Source organism: Photinus pyralis, unplaced genomic scaffold (genome assembly GCF_008802855.1).
Source record: "Photinus pyralis isolate 1611_PpyrPB1 unplaced genomic scaffold, Ppyr1.3 Ppyr1.4_LG1, whole genome shotgun sequence".
Taxonomy (NCBI): domain Eukaryota; kingdom Metazoa; phylum Arthropoda; class Insecta; order Coleoptera; family Lampyridae; genus Photinus; species Photinus pyralis.
The window spans coordinates 13,097,830-13,113,191 of NW_022170249.1; the positions used below are offsets into that span (position 1 = coordinate 13,097,830).

General features: G+C 36.4%; 3 protein-coding genes across 4 annotated transcripts in view; 2 read left to right on the forward strand and 1 right to left on the reverse strand.

Annotated features, from left to right (window-relative positions):
* Window positions 1-8,376, forward strand: part of LOC116174850 (zinc finger FYVE domain-containing protein 26 homolog) — a 13,883-nt gene extending 5,507 nt beyond the window's left edge. Inside the window, exons 3-13 of the mRNA XM_031492904.1 lie at window positions 4-431; window positions 478-591; window positions 639-889; window positions 938-1,039; window positions 3,656-3,921; window positions 5,999-6,699; window positions 6,747-6,981; window positions 7,074-7,286; window positions 7,588-7,720; window positions 7,771-8,023; window positions 8,070-8,376. Coding sequence (XP_031348764.1) covers window positions 4-431; window positions 478-591; window positions 639-889; window positions 938-1,039; window positions 3,656-3,921; window positions 5,999-6,699; window positions 6,747-6,981; window positions 7,074-7,286; window positions 7,588-7,720; window positions 7,771-8,023; window positions 8,070-8,255 — 2,882 coding nt within the window. The 3' untranslated portion in view covers window positions 8,256-8,376. The remainder of the gene's footprint in view (window positions 1-3; window positions 432-477; window positions 592-638; window positions 890-937; window positions 1,040-3,655; window positions 3,922-5,998; window positions 6,700-6,746; window positions 6,982-7,073; window positions 7,287-7,587; window positions 7,721-7,770; window positions 8,024-8,069) is intronic.
* A 1,506-nt stretch (window positions 8,377-9,882) lies between these two features.
* On the reverse strand, window positions 9,883-10,839 carry LOC116181920 (uncharacterized protein C14orf119-like). Of its 2 annotated transcripts, none has more exons than XM_031502373.1 (4): window positions 10,683-10,839; window positions 10,333-10,534; window positions 10,247-10,297; window positions 9,883-10,198 (listed from the first exon to the last, which is right to left on the reverse strand). In XM_031502373.1, exons 2-4 carry the CDS (start codon window positions 10,474-10,476, stop codon window positions 10,007-10,009), a joined length of 387 nt encoding a protein of 128 aa, XP_031358233.1. In that variant the 5' UTR covers window positions 10,477-10,534; window positions 10,683-10,839; the 3' UTR covers window positions 9,883-10,006. The 2 variants fall into 2 exon arrangements, with proteins under 2 accessions (XP_031358233.1, XP_031358240.1); XM_031502380.1 differs by having other exon boundaries at window positions 10,333-10,507; window positions 10,683-10,837.
* A 1,493-nt stretch (window positions 10,840-12,332) lies between these two features.
* On the forward strand, window positions 12,333-12,638 carry LOC116174936. Its single transcript, XM_031493007.1, has one exon. It carries the CDS (start codon window positions 12,333-12,335, stop codon window positions 12,636-12,638), a length of 306 nt encoding a protein of 101 aa, XP_031348867.1.
* Window positions 12,639-15,362: the final 2,724 nt, after the last annotated feature.

The following is a 15,362-nucleotide window of genomic DNA, read 5'->3' on the forward strand; positions in this document are numbered from 1 at the left end:
TAGTTGATCATAACAATATTTTAAAAGACATCAAAATTAGCCTATCGATACTTTCGTGTTTTACCCAGTCGGAACAGGAGAATTTATGGTGCCTAATTGCGGAACCGTCAACAATCGTAGAGATGCTGGTTATGAATACTCGGTTGGAGAAGTTGGGTCAAGTACTCGAGAAAATTCGGCCGGATCTTGAAAATTGCGAATTTGACGAGAGCGAATTGTCCCTTGAGAAGATTGACGAGATTCTAAGGACGTACGCAGAGAAAAGCTTGGAATTTCGTGTTGTGCTCCAGCCGGAAGTGAAGTTCATCAACTCGCCAGAGAGTAGCAAGCTGTTGCAATCGTTGGATTCGATTAATTTCACAACGGCTCCCAAGTACTTTGTCATGCCTGAAATGGTACCGGCTAAAACCGAATGGGTGGAAAATTACGAGGTACTTACCACTTGCCGAGACATTAATTATGTTGTACAATCTTAAGGTAACTGAGTGCATGTGCTGTGCACAAACAACATTTTCGATGTTCAATAGACGTCACCATTGCAGAAGATGTGGAAGGGTTGTTTGTGGTACATGTTCTGTAAAACGCATGCATGTAAGTCTCGTCCTGGTTAAATTCTTTGCATTCTGATTGCATTTTAGGTGCCAACCTATGAAAATATTTTGGTACGAGTTTGCTTAGATTGTTACGATCAGGCCCAGCAAGACGGAGCAGGCACCTCATCTTCTAAAAGTGAAGCATCAATAAGAACACTAGCCGTTGATTGGCTGCTTACCGATGACACTACGCATAACGAAATTGTTAGAGAAGAGTTTTCATACGAGTATGCGCCAAGCGTCTCTCTTTGCCTCTCCATTTTAAAGCATCATTCTAAAAATGAGGAATATCCCAAGTTGGTACTCGTTTCAGTATTGCCTATCTTATACGTTCATTGCTGTAGGTTTCTCTTGGATCAGTGTGACGCGATGTTACGATTGTTGCAGCCAATGTATTCAGAGTCATTACAAGAGATTGACTACCTATTGGTAATAAAGATGCTCAAGTAAGTAGTGTTTGAATTTGAGACCATAAATCTATCCTGCTCTTGAGGCAGTTTTCATAGGAGATGTAAGATGGTCCAAGATTGAAGTTGTAAAAATAAAAGTCCTGATTCTATGCGTCATTACGTGATTTTATTTCAGTGGGATTCAAAGGGTCTAAACTAGGTACATTAATGTTTTGCAAGTTCAATAATTCTGGATATGGATGTCAATAATTCCATTTTATTATTTACACTTTATAGGTAATCATGTTATATTTAAAATGGTTTCCTTTCGTAATACTAAATTTCATTCATAATTCGCGATCATATTAACACTTGAGGCGCTTATGTAATTTAGAAATGACGTGTATAGTTGGTAGCGGTTTGTAAACATTGGGTTATTCTTGCAGGATTAGAATTGAACACGATCCATAACTCTTGTGGTAGTAGGTACCTTCTTAAGTATATACTTTCTTGCAGGTTTTTAAGTGAAATTTTACTGTTTTGAAAATGAATTCAGTTTATCCTGCCGTTTTTGAGCCTAGACAATATAACCCCCTAATCATATCCTACCTAAGAACTTGAGACTGCAATTTTTCTAATTACAAACATCTTATATCATTCAATTTCTAGCGCACTCTTACAACTGTTAGTACAACTTACCGACGTTCCCTTACGTCGATTTTGCTTTAAAACGGCCTTACTACTCGTGGACAATTACACACAATTAATTTTAAACAATAGGTATTTTTCAATGTGTTTAATAAATGTCGATTTAATTTTTTCTTACTGTTGGTGGCATACCTAATCGCACAAAGTGCACCTTCAATGTGAATATGCCGCTTTAAGTTTTGCTAATAGGAAGGTATTCATCAAAGAATATGCGTTAGACGACGATTTCTTAAATTTAAGGTGTATTTACTTTTACAACCCAAAAACTACAATATTCATTACTTGGGCATTGTAAATAAACAAAATGGCGGTCTTATACCACCAATGGTAATTACAGTGTGCTGCCACCAGAGGTCTCACTGTTAATCTGAATCGCGAATAGGTTATAATATAGATCCATTCGCATAGCGATAGTACATATGTAAAACACAATTTTGAATTGGGTGCTTATTGCCCTCTGCTACGTTTCGAGAAACAATCTGCACTCAGGATTAAAACACACACTTTAGTCCCTTGATATCTGTATATTCTTCTGTACTTGTGTTTGTGACTGAACTTCTCCCAAACGGCTGGACTGTTTTGATGACATTTTTTTGTGTTTTATAATGTGTCCCCGGGTGGTTTAGATTCCCAACTGGGCCTGATCAGTTTATAAGATTTTTTTAAACTTTTTTTTTGTATATGTCGCACTCTGATATTTCACGTACCGATCCATACATGCTCCAAGTCACTTGCGTCGTACCGTGGCGAAGTGTTATGTTCATATACCGTCAATATCGAGCGTACGAAGTCGCGGAGGAGAATCTCGTATTATATACTATTTCGATCAATGTATGTAATTCCAGTACCAGCCGCAAAAAATTTAAATATACCTATGTAGGCCACTATAGTATAGTATAGCTTTATGTTCAGCATCTATTCTTTCCAAAGACTCATGAGATCTCTACCGCAAAACGTGCAAGCGTTTAGCTTTACCTGCATTATTGCGCAGAGACAACAACAAAACATGCGTTCCTAAATCCCAAAATACATTTTCATGAGTTTATACTGTGGAGAGGTTTTATTTGAGTTTGAACTTGACAAGAGAGTTGAGTATCGCTATGATTCAGTCGTGGCAGTTACATTTGATCCTGTTCTTCACAATAATTAGTCAAAAAGGTTAGGGAACGGAACAATCTCGCTTGTTTGTAGTCTCTCATCAGTTGGCACCCATTCACTGAAGTTTAATTCAGACAGTCACAGGGCACTTCAGGAAAATCTCTTGAATCTTTGGCGCTCGACTGTATTATCTCTGAGGTGACGTCTCTGATAACGGCGTTACGGCACGTTGCGCCGGTGCTTGCGTTCAGTCTTTTTGGAGTGACGTACTTTCCGAAATTCCAACGGGAACGGGAACAGGAGAAAACAGGATTTTGTCTTACAGTCGAAAAGAGACTTCACATTTAGAACGTAAATTTCTTTGAAGGCGTTAAGATGTAGTCCAAAAGAGTCGGGAACGGAGTAGGGAAAAAACGGGATTTCCCAAAGGCAGTACGACTTTTGCCTGGACTGCTAGTTCATTATTGTTTAGTGTCACTTTTCGCCCCTCCTTTAACTTCTAATCCCTCCGGGAGGAAAAGCAACACCTTATTCCCTTAAGTGAATTAAAAAACTTAATTAATGTTTTAATCCTGAGGGTTCTCCAGGGATCCAGACGTACGTTGGCGTAGCTTCAAGATCATTCGCTTCTATTTGGAGTCAAAGGAAAATAACTTTGCTTTTCTCAACCAAATTTTTAAGTGCAAAGCCAGCGTATCCAACTGAACATTTGCTTTATACACCAAATCCACTATAAAAATCTGTTATATCTCTGCTTCATTAGTACTGAAAAGTGTCAATAGATGGACAGTGTACCTTTGGTCGTGTAGGGAACCCCTTAAAGTATACCCTACTGATGTGTATCTCAGCTTTACTTCTTATATTTAGGTCCCTTGCGATTGCAGCAAAAATGTTGTCCGCTCAATGTATGCTACAATGGGGATCATCTCTCGCCGATAGAATATTGTCACAGGCAGACCTGTTGGGATTGTTGGCGGAACGTGATTGCTTGCATTTAATTCCAACTACAACGCCCAGTCAAGTTCGATATATAGATGCGAATACTTTGAGACGTCTTCGTGATAAATTATTGGAACGAGAGCAATGGAATTTGGCACTTGAGGTCTCAACAAAGGCTGGTCTCGATAACGCAGGTATGTCCATTACTCAAATGTACTGCATACAAAGCAAGGCTTTATGGCTCAGTGGTAGAGCGTTGGGCTATAAATCCGGAGGTCGGGTGTTTGAACCTGGGTTGAGGTGAATTTTCATCTGTGGCAGAGATGGAAATTACCTTAGACCAGTTCTGATCATTCCACCGGCTACTCCAAATTAGGTTTTCCTGCAGTTTTCCTAATTTGTAAGGTAAATACCGGAGTAGTACAGAACAACTTAAGACCTTCTGCAGAGGCACCTCTAAAAAGCATTATGCGGTTCACTCTGTAGCCTGTTGAGGGCCCAGAACAAGAGAGGGATAATAATAATAATAATAATAATAATAATAATAATAAAATCATACATCAAAAATTAGCACTTAAACACAATCTCATAACAGATAAGACACCATACTACAAATACACGCCACAGATCATACTTGAAAACAACACACACAAATTATATTGGGACAGGACACTACTCACAGACAAAACTATCCACAATAATAGACCAGATATTACACTTATAGATAAAACGCAAAAATCCATTTGTATTATAGACATTGCCATACCCAACATTAACAACTTAACTAAAACACATGCAGAAAAACACCGCAAATACACCGATATAGCTATCGAGCTTAAGACGCAATGGAGAATGAAATCTACTGTTATAGTTCCCATTATTGTTAGTGCTACGGGAGTTATACCAAAGACAATACACCACAATTTACAACTATTAGGTTTGGACAAAAACACATACAAACATTTACAAAAAGCAGTCATTATCAACACATGCCATATTGTTCGTAAATTTCTAAACATAACACAAGATACTAGAAATGATCCACAACGTATACATGTAAACAACAGCACTCCCTCACAACACGGTACACAACATACTGTAATATCTCCACCTCTAACCCAGACAAACACACAAATACAACTTACCGAACAAACAAGTACAACAAATGATACAACATATTCTACAATCAGAGATTCACCTCTGAAGCAAACCACATTATCACCACCCATTAGTATTCAACCCAAACGCAAAAGCCTAAACAGCACTTTAGACTCACAACATGACACACAACATACTGTAATATTTCCAAACTTAACTCAACCAACCACACAAACACAACTTCCTGAACAAACAAACGCAATAAATACAAGTAACGCAACATGCACTACAAAGACAGGTCCACCCAATAAAGTTACACGTCCTAGCACAGTTAAAAAACACAAAACTCCTTCTTTACATAAACACACCACGTTATCACAACCTACTCGTATTCAACCGAAACGCGAAAACCTTAACAGAACTACACGCTCACAACATACTGTAATATCTCCACCAAAAACCCAAGCAACCACACAAATACAACCTCAAGAACAAAGAAACACCACAAATACAAGTAACGCAACTTGCACTACAAAGACAGGTCTACCCAATAAAGTTACACGTCCTAGCACACTTAAAAAACACATAACTCCTTCTTCACAGAAACACACCACATTGTCACAACCCACTCGTATACAACCGAAGCGCAAAAACCTTAACAACACCACAGGCTCACAAAATACTGCAATATCTCCACCAAAAACCCAAACAACCTCACAAATACGACCTCAGGAACAAAGAAACACCATAAATACAATTAAAAAACACAAAACTCCTTCTTCACATAAACACACCACGTTATCACAACCCACTCGTATTCAACCCAAACGCAAAGCCAAAGAAACACTTATACACAATAAACTCTATTTAATAAAATTACAGGAATTATTATAATATAATGATATTTTTGTTTTGTTTTCTTCTTTTCTGATAGCGTTGACTATTGGGGCCATTAATAGCTATGTTGGTAAGTATGAATTACATACTATCTCTAGATTTCCAATGTGAGTGTGTGAATATTTATTTTATTTTTATTTTTCTTTAGAACCCTCCCTACATAACTTCACCAGACACAGACACTAATCGTTACTTGATTTTAATCCGTGCGATTAGTTAACCAGGCTAGACCTGAGTTCTCACAAGAAACACCGACAATAATAATAACAATTGCAGGTGTTTTTGCCGCTTGGGGAAAGAGTTACTTGAAGGCAGGCAGTCTTCAAAGGGCAAGAGAAAAATTTCAGAGATGTTTTGATAAAACGGCTCACTATGAGACCTCCACCGAATTAAGTAATAGCTATTCAAGTACACAATTACCACATTATCTCTCAAAAGTGTTGCACTCCTCCGAAAACAGACCGATAAAAAATCCTCCGCTTCTGAACGAAATAATTCAAATCCTTGAATCATACACAACCATCATCGATCCTAAGATTGTAAAGGAGGTAAAAATGTCAAACACTCTGCTGTCCTCGACTTGCAGCTTAAACAGTAGCACAACGTCTGTACAGAACGATATGGCCGTTTGTATTCTAAATAAATTAAGAAATTTGAATAACGTCATGAATGGAAATTATTCCGCTTACTCTGATACTACGGAGTCTATGTCATCAGTGGGCAAAACGAAACCGTACCTAGAACCACTGTTTTATGAGGAATGCGTTTACTACCTAACCAAGTATGGGTCGCACATTAGTGTACTCGAATTCTATTTGAAACATTCAGATTATCATCAATGTCTGAAGTATATGTTAGATCATAGATTGAACTCGGATTACTTCATCGACGTATACATGCTGTGTTTAAAAGAAAACTGTGTGAGCGAGCTCCATGAAACAATGTCAGAAATTGATTCCACCTTAGACATCTGGAAGGTAGTAGTGTTGTAGTCTCTTCAAAAGCTTTAAGTGTCATATTTCAGGATTACCTAAAACACATTTGTCGACATTTAGAAAAGCAGTCCAATCTTAACTCTCTGTACGAGTTACAGCAATTCATGGGAGACTTTGTCAGAGCGGCATTAACTTGTATTAAATTTTACAAGGATGATGCGGCCACATTTACGGAATTAACTGGAAAAGTTGACTACCTACATAAGGCCCAGCAGCATCTGCAACAGGAGCTGGAACAAGAGCAATGGGTTGAAGTGGCTTCAGGTATCATTTTTTTTGTTTCTATCTAAAGTGCACATCAAGTGCATGCGAGGTTTTGAAAACCCCAGTTTCTATGCCTAACTCTTTTGTTGTAGTTCGTAAGCCAAATATGGACTCTCAAGATAGTTTTGAGGCAAAAGGTATTGCAAATCCTTCTCTGGTTATGAAGATCGATACGAGAAATGTTGACAAGCATATTAACACCATCTCGCGACAAATTGAAGTTGCAAAATTTTTGGCAGATTGTGAATTCTCCTCCGCTCCAGTCATGCAAATTTTACCTGAAATTTTACCTTTCGTTACTGAAGGTAAGCTGAACTAACTTTTGAACTTTTTGAAACGTAAACACAACCATGTCATCATTTTCTACTTTAATTACATACACAATGGCAAAGGGACCTAATTTAAAATTTAATCAATTTTTCAACTGATAACACATTCCTAGAAAATACAAAGAAATGTTTGCAACTATTTGCAAATAAGAAAATTGAAAAGTAATTAAAACAAAATTGCCGTTCTCTAAATTACATTAACGGTAAGTGTAGAGATTCTTCATCACAGCACGTACTTTATACAAATAAGACTAGGTAAGTAAAAACCTAATTGCAGATGCCTCATTTGATAGTTTGCACAAGACAAAAATTCCAACATTATTTGGTTCGTATTATGAAAGAGTGCAATTAGCAGTTCTAGCAATCGTATGTGGAACTAACATTGAGGATGGATTTGGTATCGCTTACAGGTGAATTAATTAAACTAGCATTTAATGACATTAATAATTGTCTTGAACAGGATTATTACGGATCATAAATTGAGCGCCGTCAAAGTGTATTGCCAGGCGGGCAAGCAACTCGCTAAAAGTGAAAAATACAATTCCATTGCCCAGTTGGTAAATTGTATTCGTTCAAGTGGTGTTAGTGATTCAGCCGTAACCGATATGTGCGATGAAATGCTTATACTCGCCGTTCAGACGTTGACCAAGACAAATGTCTCCGGCCCTCAGTTAGATGGATTAATAAAATTAATTACGGACCGTGCGGCTAAGGTACATTTATAGCAATTTTTTTCAATTGCTTTCACGTACATTTCAGATATCGGCTTATATCGAATCTAAACAATTGAAGACTGCGTATCTGTTGGCTGTGAAACACAAGAGGATGGGAGATATTCGGAGAATTCTTAGAGAAGCAGAGTTTCTAAATCAGCCCAGCATTAAGACATTATGTCAAAAAATTTTACATTCTCATTCACATTTCCCTTCGCATTCAAAAGACTGAATTATGTGGTATTTCAAGTTACCTGAAATTGTTTTTGGTGCATATTTTTATTACTGCTGTGATTATTTGAACAAATTATATTGTTTATACCATATATTTTTTAATATATACGTACCTTGTATTTGTGGCAACAAAATGATTACTTATTGAAGATTCAACAAACCTTTTCTAAAAGAAGCATGTTGATTACCAGAAATTGTTTGGGTCTTATGCAATAACGTCAACAACGCCCAGAGACACTACTCCACTCTCCTAAAACTTTTGAGCCGATTTTGTCCAAAAGTTGATAAAAATATCTTTATTGTTATAGCAGATGTTAATACGTTTGAATGAGTAGGCTAACTCGCTCTTTAACTGTGAGGGTTTTGAGATATATGTAGCACAATACAATTGTATTATTTTACATCTCAATACATGATATTATTATATATGATATTATAAAGTGATCAGTTTAAACGCAATGGTAGGTGAATTAAAACACATGAGTAGGTGTATGCATTCTAATAACAACTGTCATTCTTATTTCACATGGGACGCGGAGCACGATATAAAATGACGTTTAGAGCGTCTTGGATAATAAATAACCATTAACTTTGATTCCATAACAGAAAAACTGCTCCAGTGGTAGATCACTGCAAATTTCAGGTCACACATGGCTGGTATTAATTGGTCTATCTAGTTTGAGGTTGTAATAATAATAATAACATTTATTTCTGTTAACGTGCCAATGAAACATTTGCAGAAGTCAAAGGAAACATGTTAAATGTTAAATTCGATATATATAAATTACCGTCTTTAAATTCGTTATTATAAAATATGCCTTCAATAAGAAATTTTTTTAATCTGGATTTTAAAGTAATGGTTTTAGGTATACCTACTATCTATAGATCTGAACACTGAAAAGTTGAAAGTGGCATACACTAGCGCCCTAATCAACTGGCAATGGCTTGTTTTGACGTCAATTTAGTGTCGTATAGAGGCAAGAGGGGCGGGGGGGACAATTTCGCTGCCTAGGCAGCAGATACTTAAATATGGCCCTGCGTTTAGCCCCATTTTATGGGCACTCTTTTTCAGAGAATCTTTCTACATCTAACGTGCTATGGAAATTCTGATAACAAATTCAGATATTCTCCGAAAAAAAAGGTGCCCTTATATTGAAGGTGATGCTAACGGGAATCGTGCATTTCCAACCGCTTAAGCAAGAAAAATGAAAACAAAATTTAACATTTCTGTTTTTCGGTGAGTTATTTTTAAAGATTTTTCAAAAATTTTAAATGCGTTTTTTTGACTACAAAAAGGGGTAACTTTGCCCCTTTTAACCTACATCTGTATGTAATGTAAGGGTCCCTGGTTCGTATCCGTGTCCAGGCATGGATATTTGTAAAACAGTGGGTTCTGTTGATAGAGGCATAGACTATGCTGCTTCTCTATTATAAGGGTAGAGCAGCCTTGACTGAAAGCCTGTCCACTTAAAAATAAAAGATGTAGATTATACCTTTATTTGTAACTACTAAAAATATAAACTGGAATAATGTAAACAATTGCTTAGCTGCCGTATAGTCAGTACACTACACTTTACCATTGGCACGTACATATTTGCCAAACAAATTAAATAATCAAACACAGCTAAATTGCAAGCTATATATACACGCTTTCATTCAACTTACATCCTTATTAAAGTATGTAGAAATAAATAGAATTAATTAGGTACGTAGATATGCAGGTAAAATAAAAAAAAACTATTCATATAGTTAATCTTCCAAAAGGTCCTCTCCATTTGTCGCATTATGATTTTCGTTCAAAATTTCCCCATTCTCCAAACCTTGCTGCAATTCCACATTTAACTTTGCAGCAAAAATCTCATCGATGTCTGATATTTTCGTTAAAAAATTGTCTCTTTGTGCAGGATTCCAATGGCCAAACCATTCTTTGAATAACTTTATCTGAAATAGTTATTTACATGAAAATGTAATTATCTTGTCAATGCTTACCCGGCACTCGAACAACGACATTGGTTTATCCTGGCAATTGACATTCGACATGTGATTAACAATTCCTGGCAATTGACATTCGACATGTGATTAACAATTCCATTTACATATACCTTATTGGAGTATTTCTCCGCTAATATTGGCAGAAAATCGGATCTCTGAAGCTCACTCCACTCGTTAAACCATTGGATTAAATATCGAATTTGCGCTTCGGCACTGATATTGGTCATGATGTATGAAATAAACAGTCTTGTTTTCAGTCTACACAGTGAATAGTGAAATGTAAATCTGGAACAATAAACCGCTTTGTGTTCTTTTATTAGAAGTTGGAAATATGCAGTAAAGAGAAAGGTTACTAAATACCATGAGATTGCAAGTTATTGTTTATGAATAAAATGGTCAAATTAGCCAAAATTTCTTTTACCTACTCGCTTACCTTGAGTGAAATTTTTCTTATCTTCTAATGAACATCGACAACCGACAAAATTTTCCTCATTTGTGTTAGAAATTTTTAAAAAGGTTTCATTTACCGTAATGACCTCGCACTTTTCAAACGAGCAGCCTTGACCCCCGCGGCCGATTTCTTGGTTATATGTACAGGATCGTTCACATCTTCAATCATTGTATATACAGGGTAGTATTTTAAAGTTGCAAGGTTAGTTTATCATAGGCGCTTTCTTTCGGCTACTTCGCAATCATGATTTCAAAATCGTGATTCATAGGATCACGTTTTACGAAAGAACGCGCGAATTTAAATCAAAGTATGGTTAAGTTTACGTAGTACACATTTGCATTCGAATTACGTATTTTTTGTTTGGATTATGAAAATAATTTAAATTCAAGTGGAAGTACTTGTGCGATTATGCTCCTCTTCAGTTACAAATATGGACTAACCTAACATTTGAGCAAAAATATCCTTGCATTTATAGGTTAGGAATTCGTGATCATAAAACTTTTATGTTCAGTTTGTTCACGATTTTAGCAATCATGATTATAAGATCACACTTCGAAAGAACGTGATTTGACAATCCAAACGCGTTTGCATCACCGAAAGAAAGCGCCTCATGTTCACATTGGGCGCGTTCATAAAACCAGTTGTGTTTTATGAACGCGCCCAATGTGAACATGAGGCGCATGAGGAACAATTACCGATACGTCGCTACTTTACGGCAGTCGGCCATTTTTAAGCGAGTTTGTTTTACAACAAAGTATATGTAGCAGTAGATCAAGAATAGCTACCGTTTTACTAGTATAGTCATAGCCAGAAAGCTCTTACACACTAATAGTAGAGTACGAATTAAAAAAATATCCTAGTTTGCATACTTTCACTGGACTAGCAACGAAAATTGTGGATTCTCGTGTGTCACGGGCTTTTTACAGTGTTGTGATGTATCTAGATACTTGTAATTTTTTACTTATATCTAGATACAGTATCTGGATCTACTTAAAAAGTATCTAGATACATAAGATCCTTTTCAAAATTTGTATCTGTATCTACAATTCAGATACTTTTTTTTACATTTTCTTTATTGTCCAATTCCATTAATCAATATTATAATGATGTATTAAAATTATATTTTCAACTGACAAAACGCTTTTTATTATTTGAGGGATGTCTCATGTCGCTTTACTTTGTCGAACTATCAAAAAGTCACCTTTTGCATTTGAGTTTCTTTTTTGAATTTGGTCCCGTTTTATATTTTGCACAGCGCCACTTACTACAAATCTAGGATTGCAGTAGCGGATATCTTTATTGTGTATGTGAATTCTTCTTTCGTAGTTCTTATGTAATTGTATAGTTCAAATGCGCCACCTACATAATCTGAAGTGTAGTTCTAGCTGAGGCTGAGTAGTTTATAAGTTTACTATTCTTGATTTGTAAGGTTTATCTGTACATTTTTTATTGTTAAAAAGGAACTTAATTTAATAAGTTTTTAAATCAGTAAACAAAGTAAGTAACGTAGGTAATTAAAAAGCGAGTTTACTAAAAAAAAGATGGTAACCTTGTGTGATTAGGATTCATAACCTAATTGTATATTGATGACATAACACTTCTATTCTCAAACTCTGTTTTCATTTTAGAACAATGTCTTTATCGCCTTTTCTTCGATCGCCCTTCACCGACTTGACTGGCGCAATGGTCAGTCACCAATGGTACGGACAATGTGCAGATATGGAATTAAAGGTGATGGATTGTTTAGAGGCGTACGGAGTTGATAAAGGGCGAAAGAAGTGTGACACTCTCATTCAAGACTTCCAAGAATGCGCTTCACGAAAAATTCGAAACCAACGTATTATCGAAATGCGACAGGAGAGGCATCGGCAATATAAAGCAGGGGAACGTTCGAAGGAAGATTTGTACGTTCCTACCATTAAAACAAATGGATATTAGTGTAAAACTTGTAATTTGTAGTAATATAGTCTGATCTTTCAAATAAAATATGTTGGTACTAATTGTCTTTTTTACTATCAATACTTTCATGGATACTATGTGATCAAAAACGAGTTGCTGTCATGTCACCTTTGGAATTTTTGTTTACATGGGAAATCTTACTTGAACTTCCCAAGGCGGCTCGACCGCCACTCATTTTTGATCATGTGGTAATTACAATCTCGGTACATATAGTAAATAACTATATAGGTAATCAAGTCCAACACCAATACTTGTTGCTTCGTAATAGTTATTTATTTATTATACAAGATGATAAAGGGATGCTTTAACTATCAAGTGAATCAACTTTCACAAGATGTTTAGTTTCCTCTGGTGCCATTGTGTATAATACAAAACTTGATTTTAAAGTAAAAGCCATAGAAATCATTGCTTCCGTTCACCAGGCGAAGTGATATCTAAAGGCGGGAAAGACTATAGTAAGATGTCTCGCGCGAGTTGCTGTCTGATAGCACTGTCGAGGTGTAGATATCACTGTGCAATCCCACTTATGGTGGTATGTAGTATGTACACCTCGCCAGTGCTATCAGACAGCAACTCGCGCGAGAAATCGCTAGTCTATTACCGGGCTTACCGCCTTTAGTTAGCGCTCCGCCTGGTGAACGCACTCATTATAAAACTTCTGAAAATTCTGAATTTATATTTGATGTCAAAAGTAACAAGCTTAGGTTCTGGCGTTTCCACTATATTGTTTTTTGTTCTGAATTTATTTCATGCTCCGCGTCTCTTTTTTAAGACTAAAACCGTTGAGTGAAGGATCTAGATCCTTCACTCAACGCTAAAACTCAATGCTAAAACGTTGGCAAAATGTGGTGTACAAGGGATACTCCTACGAGTAAAAAATAAAAGGGGAGAACCTTGCATTAAAAGGGGACGAGACGGAAATTGACAAAAAAGGAAGTTATAAAAGTGCGAGAAGAGTGGGGAGAAACGCGTCATTATTGGCAGTGGTGTAATAAAACAAAAACTGACATCGTCTCTTCGCTGTTTTATGATAAGAAGTCAAGTCGACGTAACTGACCAGCGCCATAAGGAAGTGATATGATGACGACTTCCGTCGCCTGTTATGCTATTTCCCACCACCGTTATATTCTCTCCTCTTATTTTTTACTCGTACTAGGGTACTCAAACAAACCATGAAAATGGATACGGGTAGAAAGAAGGTAATTGGGAAAGTAGATGAAGGAATATTTTCACTGCACGTGGAGTAAATGTATAGTCGAATGTTCTGATTGGAGGGAAGAATTGGTTTTGACTGGTAGGCGTAGATTGTTCGAGGAGAACCGTCAGGCAATGCGCGTTGAAATGCGAGCGAAGATGGGCCAAGGACCTGTCAATTAGCGCATTGCGTTTGTGTTGAGCCGTGAGCGAACTTAACTCATCAGCCACCGAGAATTGATCGCATAGAGGATTTTATATTGTGTGTTATTTGAATTTGTGTAATTTATCGGAGTGAAAAATCGCTATTGGCTGCAGTCTGTCGTCTGTCCGCCCGTCCGTTCGTCACACGTACTCCTATACACCACCGAACCGATTTGGGCGATATAAGGCCCATTTGAATGGGCTTGCTCTAAAGATTCCGTGCATACCGATATTTTTTGGTTTTGCACATGCGCAGTGTCAAAAATTTGGTTTAACGCATGTGCAATTCTAACTTTTTTTTATTTATGAAGAGATTTAAATTAAACTTTATATGTAAACACTACGAAATATAAGTAAAATTAATGACATTTTCAAAATGTTGTTTTGCACATGAGCATTGCGCAATGCCAACTTTCTTATTTATTAAAGCATTTAAATGAAATTTTATACATAGACATTTGGAATAAAAACAAATCTAACACCAGTTGGAAAAATTGGTTTTGCGCATGCGTCGCAATCACACAAAACCTGTCGATGATATCAGTCGATCTGTCTGTTTGTACAGTGTACCCTCATTTCCGGCTAAACAACTGAATCGATTGGAACTAAATGTTGCACACATATTCTTAGACATAAAAGGAAGAATTGCGCATGCGCAGGTGTGCGGGTGGTATCTGTGCTAGCCACAGCAAATTTTTAAAGCTGCCCTTTGGATGGATATATTGATCGTAAAAAACACAAATCATGAGTATTTTTTTTATTTTGTACAAAATATGTTGGAATATAATTACAAAGTGCATTTGTGGTTAAGGTGCAACATATTTCCATGCAAAATTTAATACTGACAATATTATAGAAAAATGTCATACAATCCCCTTTCGTTTGGTTTTTAGAAATACCTACACATTGTATTTCCCCTTCCATTCACTTAAGTAATTACGAAGGCATATAAAATTGTAGGGATGGGGAATAGCAGTACTTGATTTAAGTTTGATCTTTAGTTTCTATTCTACAACTTACGCAATGCAGCCGTTTAAACAGTTTTGTTAAAGACTCCGCTTTTACACATTTTGGAATCATTGGTTCGCATTTTCAGTTAACAGAGGGCCGCATTTTTCTTTAATAGAGTGTAGTTTATGCAGACAAATTGTTAAAATTTAAGGCTATTATTAGTGATATTAATTAGTGTAGCGCGAACACTTTAAAATCTAAAATTTTATTTACATTTTAAAAAACTGCCATAATTCGCAGCAATTAATGACTACTTAGTATGACTTTTAATATAAGAAATAAATAAGACGTGAT